Source organism: Centropristis striata, chromosome 16, assembly GCF_030273125.1.
Source record: "Centropristis striata isolate RG_2023a ecotype Rhode Island chromosome 16, C.striata_1.0, whole genome shotgun sequence".
NCBI lineage: Eukaryota > Metazoa > Chordata > Actinopteri > Perciformes > Serranidae > Centropristis > Centropristis striata.
Genome location: NC_081532.1, coordinates 16,531,768 through 16,541,569, shown reverse-complemented (window position 1 = coordinate 16,541,569; position 9,802 = coordinate 16,531,768). Strand labels below are relative to the sequence as shown.

General features: G+C 44.1%; 1 protein-coding gene across 1 annotated transcript in view; it reads left to right on the top strand.

The window, feature by feature from the left end:
• The first annotated feature begins 6,940 nt into the window (after positions 1-6,940).
• The window catches only part of LOC131988403 (uncharacterized), a 28,708-nt gene continuing 25,846 nt past the window's right edge, over positions 6,941-9,802 (top strand). Inside the window, exons 1-2 of the mRNA XM_059353508.1 lie at positions 6,941-6,997; positions 7,092-7,210. Of these exons, the coding sequence (XP_059209491.1) occupies positions 6,967-6,997; positions 7,092-7,210 (150 nt within the window). The 5' untranslated portion in view covers positions 6,941-6,966. The remainder of the gene's footprint in view (positions 6,998-7,091; positions 7,211-9,802) is intronic.

Sequence of the window (9,802 nt, the reverse complement as noted above, 5' to 3'; positions counted from 1 at the left end):
TCATCATTTGACAGGTCCCTGAGATCGAACCTGCTGTGAGAGATCATTTCATGATGGGGATCTTCCTGATCATCAGTCCCCACTTCCAACACTTCGACAAAGACGACTGGCGTGATTTCTTCCATCAGAAACTGGTTCCTCTCCTCCCGAGTTTCACTCCAATGATGCTCAAGAATGCAACCTCAAACATAAACTGCACAAACTACCGCATCCTGTGAGTAGCATTTAACAAAAGACAGTTAAGATGGCATTGCAACAAAGTACAAAATGTTGTTGATGGACTGCGTAAGAATATTTCTTTTCGCCCTCTGCAGTGTGAGCGCGCTAGCCAAAGGTTTCCATGAAATGCCGTCGCATAAACAACAGCAATTCACAGAAGTTCTGCTGGACTTCCTGAAGGAATCTGGCAGTGCCCTCAATGAGACAGGTAGGGCTGATTCAATTGTACCATGTGGTTGCTTGTGTGGGCTTGACCTCGGACTTGAAATTGTAAAAAAGAAAAGTGCTGTAATTGCATGTGAGAAGAAAACTGGAACTTGACTTGATCCATGCTCATCGATGCAAACATGTTTGGCAAATGGTAGCTTACGTCCATCCATGTGCCTTAGGTTGCAGGCAGCGAAATGAAAGTGATGCAGAATGGCTTGAAAAGAACTTGGGACCATTTGCCACACACGCAGCATACTCTGACCTTGCAGACTTCAACCTCGATGGGGTAGGTCCTAACTTTGGCTACCACTCTTACTTGAAAACAACAGCACCGTATTCAGAACTTGGAATATGTGCACACGGGTGGTTTTGCCTTGTCAAAAAGAAAAGCAAATGATATATCCTCTTTGTGTGTGTGTGTATGTGTGTGTGTCATCAGAGGACAATCGTGGACTCCCTCTCACCAAACCAGAAGGCTGAGCTGATCCTGGATCCACACAGCGGCGCTATTGAGGACAAGGCCTTTGTCGAGGAGTTGCTGACAAGCTTGATAGAGTCCCATGGCGACGATGATGATGATGAGCTGCTTGAAGAGTTTTTCGAGACTTTTGCAGAGATCAACATGCAGGTAAATACTCAGCCTTAAGGCAGCCATATTTTCCCATGAAATTGGCTGGCAAACCAGACATGGAAAACTTGTCCAGGACTGAAGGGTTTTTGTCGAATCTAAAAAGGGGTCCAGTTATGACTCAAGATAATACACTTTTGATATGCTTATTGAATAAACTGCCACAGATGACGGCATGAGTGATGCCCCTGATGCACCAAAGTATAAAGATGTATCGCCAAGCCTACTCTCATTTCTACAATGATTTCAGAAATTTCAAATGTCCTAAACTGGAATGTCAATCTTTTTATTTCACAGAAAAATATCACCCTGATCACAAATCCGGGTGTACGTGAAACCATCTTGAACCTGACCTTGACAGCTCTTGCTCCTGAGTTTGAAGAATTTGGGCCTAAAGACTTTGAGCTGTGGTTCAAGGTCAACTTGGCTCCTGTGATGGCCAGCCTCCAACCTGACAGCTTGGTGGTGATCCCCAGGAACATCAGCTGTGCATCCTATGCAGCTATGTAAGCCTCGATATTACCATAGTCTACAATTGGGCACTTTAATTTTGCGTGATGACTTTGGATCCAGAGAAGTCACAAGAATTTCTGTTTCATTTTCCAGACTCGGTGGTCTTCGGCACACTTTGAAATTCTTGCCACTGCACCTCTCCCATCCTTTGAGATCAAGCATAAAGTCTCTCATGGAGACATTCACACGTACGTGGCAAAGCGCTCTGCTCACAAACTTTATCACAAAAGCAGATTACCACTCCTCTGATGTCAACTATATTGATGCCATATCTTCATTTTGATTTTCTCTCAAACAGGTTGCTCACTTCCAGATTCCTTCAAGGTGAGTTCATTTCTAGTGGTGTATTACACGCATTAAGAAAAAATGTGATCCATATTTACAAGATTCAAGTTTGGCACACTTACTTTGGTAAACAGGCCACATTAAGGTATTTTACCTTTTAGTAGTTTTGCCACTTGACTAACAATTAAACTTTGCCTTTCTCCAGTGCAAGGTTCACCCAATTCATGGTAAGTCTGTAAATGTCCATACATTTCCATTTTGATGACAAGATCGCATTGTGAAGGTACAGTATCTGATTCACAAATATTTCCTTTTTACAGAGGGCCTCATATGTGCTGCAGTTGATAGGTAGGTGACTTAAACATTTGTCCAGAGCTGAGTTTGCATAGGCAATGTTCTTTCACGCAATCTGACTGAAGTGACAATGGTTTACTTTTCAATATTCTCCTCAGATCGCAACTCATGAAAACCCTGTCTGTCGACAATTCTTCGGAAGCCCTGTGCAATTTTTCCATCATTGCGCATGCCTGTTCCTCGGTAAGATTGTTTTATGTAAGCTGTGAATCCCAAAGTAAGATTAGAATTTTCCTACATTGGCCTCGGGATACAAATCTCCACAAGCTCTGAGAGTCTTTGCCTTATTTCTCGTCTCATTTTTTCTTAGGCTACACATCTCACAGCCGACAACTTGGTAACGCTGATAAACTGCTCCCTGGAAAGCCAAACAACATACCCGGTAGAGGTCTGGAAGTTATTCTTCCAAAAAGCTTCTACTGAACTAGACCAGGCTCTCAAAACATTCGCCAGCATGGTAAATCCAGTCCAGCAATTACACAAAATTGGTGTTTCCCTGTAGGAATTCTGTGTCAAAGCAAGATGATTTCTCCACTTCCAGGCCCCCAACAACAGCCACCCATCCTTGTCACATGCGCTTGAGGCTCTTGGAGAGCTGAGAATTGCCAACTTCAGTCAGGCACAGCTGCAAAATGATGCCTTTGTCAGCAGCTGGTTCCAGAAAAAGATTCGTCCATTTTTGGCCTCTCCATCTCCCAACTTCCTATTCTGCCTGAGCTCCAACAACTTCAGCTGCCAAACCTACCACACTGTGTAAGCAAATACGCGATATATTGCTCCACCGTTAAATGGACTGGAGAGGAACCTTCAGTTTTTTAGTTGTTTAGATGTTAAAAGCCTTCTTTCACATTTCAGCATCAAGGCATTCAGCAGCCAGAGGGCATCAATGGACAGAGAAAGTCAGCGAGCAGTCTTCACTCATTTCATCATGCCATTCCTTTCAAGAAATGACTCGTCAGGTAACAGCAGGCGTTCCGGCTCAATATTGGTAAAGTCTTAAGAGCATGTGGTGGTTATACCCTGCCAATGTCTTTGTTTCTGTCTTCCTCGTAGACCCGGGCTGTGTCTCCTTTAACAGAAGCATTAAAGAGTGGCTACAGGCAAACCTTGGCAGCTTCTCTGGTTTTGCAACCCTGCGTGATCTGCAAGCCCTCAATGCCAACTTCTCTGGTGTAAGTGGTGACTGCGGTTGTAGTGTTCCTCTCACAAACTAAAATGTCTTACTTGTGATTTTGCAATTATTGCTGTTTGATTTCATATTGATTCCCTTTTATAGGCCGAATTGTTGTCAGAACTCTCGCCTACTCAGGTGGCCCAGTTGACACTGAGCCCAGGAGCCCTGAATGACACGGAACTAATCGACAATGTGCTTGAGCGACTCAAGGAGGGCGATGGTCTGGAAAATGTTGACGAATTCCTAACAGCGATGACAGCAAATGAAAAGGTAAGCTACTCTTTACACCGGGGGAAGGACAGTCCTAGGCTTCAACCCAGCACAGTTGGTAATTAGATGTGCATGTAAGCCTCTACATCAGCAGCAGGGGATTTTTTTGTATCAGATACTGTGCTACATCCTTTCTTACATCCTATATGGTGTGTTATGGCATTTCAATCAAATCATGTCATCATTTGACAGGTCCCTGAGATCGAACCTGCTGTGAGAGATCATTTCATGATGGGGATCTTCCTGATCATCAGTCCCCACTTCCAACACTTCGACAAAGACGACTGGCGTGATTTCTTCCATCAGAAACTGGTTCCTCTCCTCCCGAGTTTCACTCCAATGATGCTCAAGAATGCAACCTCAAACATAAACTGCACAAACTACCGCATCCTGTGAGTAGCATTTAACAAAAGACAGTTAAGATGGCATTGCAACAAAGTACAAAATGTTGTTGATGGACTGCGTAAGAATATTTCTTTTCGCCCTCTGCAGTGTGAGCGCGCTAGCCAAAGGTTTCCATGAAATGCCGTCGCATAAACAACAGCAATTCACAGAAGTTCTGCTGGACTTCCTGAAGGAATCTGGCAGTGCCCTCAATGAGACAGGTAGGGCTGATTCAATTGTACCATGTGGTTGCTTGTGTGGGCTTGACCTCGGACTTGAAATTGTAAAAAAGAAAAGTGCTGTAATTGCATGTGAGAAGAAAACTGGAACTTGACTTGATCCATGCTCATCGATGCAAACATGTTTGGCAAATGGTAGCTAACGTCCATCCATGTGCCTTAGGTTGCAGGCAGCGAAATGAAAGTGATGCAGAATGGCTTGAAAAGAACTTGGGACCATTTGCCACACACGCAGCATACTCTGACCTTGCAGACTTCAACCTCGATGGGGTAGGTCCTAACTTTGGCTACCACTCTTACTTGAAAACAACAGCACCGTATTCAGAACTTGGAATATGTGCACACGGGTGGTTTTGCCTTGTCAAAAAGAAAAGCAAATGATATATCCTCTTTGTGTGTGTGTGTGTGTGTGTGTCATCAGAGGACAATCGTGGACTCCCTCTCACCAAACCAGAAGGCTGAGCTGATCCTGGATCCACACAGCGGCGCTATTGAGGACAAGGCCTTTGTCGAGGAGTTGCTGACAAGCTTGATAGAGTCCCATGGCGACGATGATGATGATGAGCTGCTTGAAGAGTTTTTCGAGACTTTTGCAGAGATCAACATGCAGGTAAATACTCAGCCTTAAGGCAGCCATATTTTCCCATGAAATTGGCTGGCAAACCAGACATGGAAAACTTGTCCAGGACTGAAGGGTTTTTGTCGAATCTAAAAAGGGGTCCAGTTATGACTCAAGATAATACACTTTTGATATGCTTATTGAATAAACTGCCACAGATGACGGCATGAGTGATGCCCCTGATGCACCAAAGTATAAAGATGTATCGCCAAGCCTACTCTCATTTCTACAATGATTTCAGAAATTTCAAATGTCCTAAACTGGAATGTCAATCTTTTTATTTCACAGAAAAATATCACCCTGATCACAAATCCGGGTGTACGTGAAACCATCTTGAACCTGACCTTGACAGCTCTTGCTCCTGAGTTTGAAGAATTTGGGCCTAAAGACTTTGAGCTGTGGTTCAAGGTCAACTTGGCTCCTGTGATGGCCAGCCTCCAACCTGACAGCTTGGTGGTGATCCCCAGGAACATCAGCTGTGCATCCTATGCAGCTATGTAAGCCTCGATATTACCATAGTCTACAATTGGGCACTTTAATTTTGCGTGATGACTTTGGATCCAGAGAAGTCACAAGAATTTCTGTTTCATTTTCCAGACTCGGTGGTCTTCGGCACACTTTGAAATTCTTGCCACTGCACCTCTCCCATCCTTTGAGATCAAGCATAAAGTCTCTCATGGAGACATTCACACGTACGTGGCAAAGCGCTCTGCTCACAAACTTTATCACAAAAGCAGATTACCACTCCTCTGATGTCAACTATATTGATGCCATATCTTCATTTTGATTTTCTCTCAAACAGGTTGCTCACTTCCAGATTCCTTCAAGGTGAGTTCATTTCTAGTGGTGTATTACACGCATTAAGAAAAAATGTGATCCATATTTACAAGATTCAAGTTTGGCACACTTACTTTGGTAAACAGGCCACATTAAGGTATTTTACCTTTTAGTAGTTTTGCCACTTGACTAACAATTAAACTTTGCCTTTCTCCAGTGCAAGGTTCACCCAATTCATGGTAAGTCTGTAAATGTCCATACATTTCCATTTTGATGACAAGATCGCATTGTGAAGGTACAGTATCTGATTCACAAATATTTCCTTTTTACAGAGGGCCTCATATGTGCTGCAGTTGATAGGTAGGTGACTTAAACATTTGTCCAGAGCTGAGTTTGCATAGGCAATGTTCTTTCACGCAATCTGACTGAAGTGACAATGGTTTACTTTTCAATATTCTCCTCAGATCGCAACTCATGAAAACCCTGTCTGTCGACAATTCTTCGGAAGCCCTGTGCAATTTTTCCATCATTGCGCATGCCTGTTCCTCGGTAAGATTGTTTTATGTAAGCTGTGAATCCCAAAGTAAGATTAGAATTTTCCTACATTGGCCTCGGGATACAAATCTCCACAAGCTCTGAGAGTCTTTGCCTTATTTCTCGTCTCATTTTTTCTTAGGCTACACATCTCACAGCCGACAACTTGGTAACGCTGATAAACTGCTCCCTGGAAAGCCAAACAACATACCCGGTAGAGGTCTGGAAGTTATTCTTCCAAAAAGCTTCTACTGAACTAGACCAGGCTCTCAAAACATTCGCCAGCATGGTAAATCCAGTCCAGCAATTACACAAAATTGGTGTTTCCCTGTAGGAATTCTGTGTCAAAGCAAGATGATTTCTCCACTTCCAGGCCCCCAACAACAGCCACCCATCCTTGTCACATGCGCTTGAGGCTCTTGGAGAGTTGAGAATTGCCAACTTCAGTCAGGCACAGCTGCAAAATGATGCCTTTGTCAGCAGCTGGTTCCAGAAAAAGATTCGTCCATTTTTGGCCTCTCCATCTCCCAACTTCCTATTCTGCCTGAGCTCCAACAACTTCAGCTGCCAAACCTACCACACTGTGTAAGCAAATACGCGATATATTGCTCTACTGTTAAATGGACTGGAGAGGAACCTTCAGTTTTTTAGTTGTTTAGATGTTAAAACACTTCTTTCACATTTCAGCATCAAGGCATTCAGCAGCCAGATGGCATCAATGGACAGAGAAAGTCAGCAAGCAGTCTTCACTCATTTCATCATGCCATTCCTTTCAAGAAATGACTCGTCAGGTAAAGGCAGGCACTCAGGTTCAATTTTGGTAAAGTCTTAAGAGCATGTGTTGGTTATAACCTGCCAATGTCTTTGTTTCTGTCTTCCTCGTAGACCCAGGCTGTGTCTCCTTTAACAGAAGCAGTAAAGAGTGGCTACAGGCAAACCTTGGCAGCTTCTCTGGTTTTGCAACCCCGGATGATCTGCAAGCCCTCAATGCCAACTTCTCTAGTGTAAGTGGTGACTGTGGATGTCATAGACCGCTGTGTCATTTCATTTTTATTTTTCCTAATCTTGGATCAATTATTGTCTGTGTGGTGTATTGATTCACCACCTATTCATTACCAGCAAGTGATTATATGGTAACTATGTTCAGGATCTATAGCACCTAGATCTATGTTGTAACCAGGTCAAGGTGCAGCGCGCTTGCGCATTGTTCCGTGAAGCAGCATGGCTAATAAACAGCAAAGTAACAGCATGTCGGCCTCCGTCTCATAAGAACACTACATTGGCGACGAGGATAAAAGCCTTTTTTCTTTACGGGGAAGGAAAGACACACAGTGTCGGTACTAGTGAGTACAATGGCCCTGTTTGGAAGAATTGATGACTTTAAGCCGGAAAACGAGCCGTGGTCGGCTTATATTGAACGGCTTGAACAGTTTTTTGTAGCTAACGACATTGCCGACGATAAGAAAGTTGCTACGCTATTGAGTGTAATGGGCGCAACTACATACGGACTTTTAAGAAATTTAGTACAGCCCCAGAAGCCTAAGGACAAGACGTTTGGCGAGATAGTGACTGTTTTAAAGGAACATTTTGAGCCAAAGCCGTTGCTGGTGGCAGAGAGGTTCCGTTTCAACCGGTGCAATCAAAAAGCTACTCAGCCGGTCGCACAGTACGTAGCGGAGATGAAGCAGTGTGCCGCTAACTGTGAGTTTGGCACCAACCTGGACGCATCACTACGAGATCGGTTCGTCAGTGGAATAAGAAACGAAGCCTGCCAGCGGAGGCTACTCTCCGAAAATGACCTCACTTTTGCCAAAGCGTTTGAGATCGCCCTCAACATGGAGACGGCTGACAGAGACGCACGTCAGTTGAGAGGGATGGAGAACGAAACAGGCGGAGCTGCAAACGTCCATGAGGTGAAGCTGCAAAGAGCAAGGAACTGTTACAGGTGCAATGGGAAAAATCACAATGCAAATGAGTGCCATTTTAAAGAGACTAACTGCCATAACTGTGGAAAGGTTGGACACATTAAAAAAGCTTGTCGTGCAAAGGCAAGGGCTGGAGATACAAGATCAAAAGACAAGAGACAGCAAAAGAAGAACACTAAATATGTTACAGCTGAAGAAGATTCTGACCTCGAAATGTTTACTGTTTTGACTGTCACAAGTGAAGATGCTGAGCTGTATAAAGCAACATTCTCAGTTAATGGTGTAGATTTAGAGATGGAAATTGATACTGATGCCAGGAAAAGCATTATTTCAGAGAGAACGTATAAAAGGCAGTTTTCACACATACCACTGCAGAGTGCTAACATAAAGCTTAGAGCTTACAATGGAGGTCGCATCCCTGTTTTGGGCCAGATCACAGCCACAGTTGAGTATCAGGGTCAGAGAGCAGTTTTGCCACTCCTTGTTACTAACGGGCATGGAGCAACATGATGTGGTAGAGACTGGCTGAGGCAACTTAAACTTAACTGGGCAGAGATCAGTTTTGTAAAGGAAACAAAATGTAGCTCAGTCGGGGAGTTGATCAAGAAACACTCAGAAGTGTTTCATGAGGAGTTAGGGACACTCAGAGACGTTAAAGCCTCAATCATAGTCAGACCTGATGTGACTCCTAAATTCTGCAAACACAGGCCCCTCCCATTTGCAATGAAGGAAAGAGTAGAGATAGAGCTCAAAAGGCTGGAGGAAGCTAACATTATATCTCCTGTAAAGCATAGTGACTGGGCAGCACCGATAGTTCCGGTGGAAAAGAGGGATAAGTCACTTCGCCTGTGTGGTGATTATAAAGTGTCAGTTAATCCAGCACTTGAAACAGACACCTACCCCTTACCTCGCTTGGAAGAGCTTTTAGCTACCCTTAGTGGAGGTAAGATTTTCTCTAAGATTGACTTAGCAGCAGCTTATCAGCAAGTTTTGCTAGATGATGACTCCAAGAAATACACTACCATCAACACCCACAGAGGGTTGTTTGTGTATGACCGACTTCCCTTTGGCATCAGTTCCGCTCCCTCGATCTTCCAGCGGATTATGGAAAACATAATGAAAGACTTACCTGTGGTAGTTTTCCTTGATGATCTTCTCATCATGGGACGTTCGGAGGAGGATCACCTCCACAACCTTCAGAGAGTCCTGCAACGCTGACAGGAAAATGGACTACGAGTGAAATGCTCAAAGTGTGAGTTTGGGAAAACTCAGCTTGAGTATTTGGGTCACGTACTGGACGAGCGTGGCATTCACCCTTCAGAGGAAAAAGTGAGAGCAATACATGAGGCTCCTGCACCCACCAATGTTAAGGAGCTACAAGCGTTTTTGGGTCTCTTAAACTATTATGGGAGATTTTTGCCCCAGCAGAGCACAGTGTTGGCACCACTGTACAGACTTCTTAGAGGAGATGTAGTTTGGAAATGGACTGAGGCAGAACAGTCTGCTTTTGTGAAGTGTAAGGACCTGCTGATGAGTGACCAGGTTTTAGCACACTATGATCCCAGTCTTCCACTCACTCTAGCATGCGATGCCTCTGCATATGGCATTGGAGCGGTGATCCAACACACCATGCCAAATGGGGAGGAGAGACCAATTGCTTATGCTTCCCGC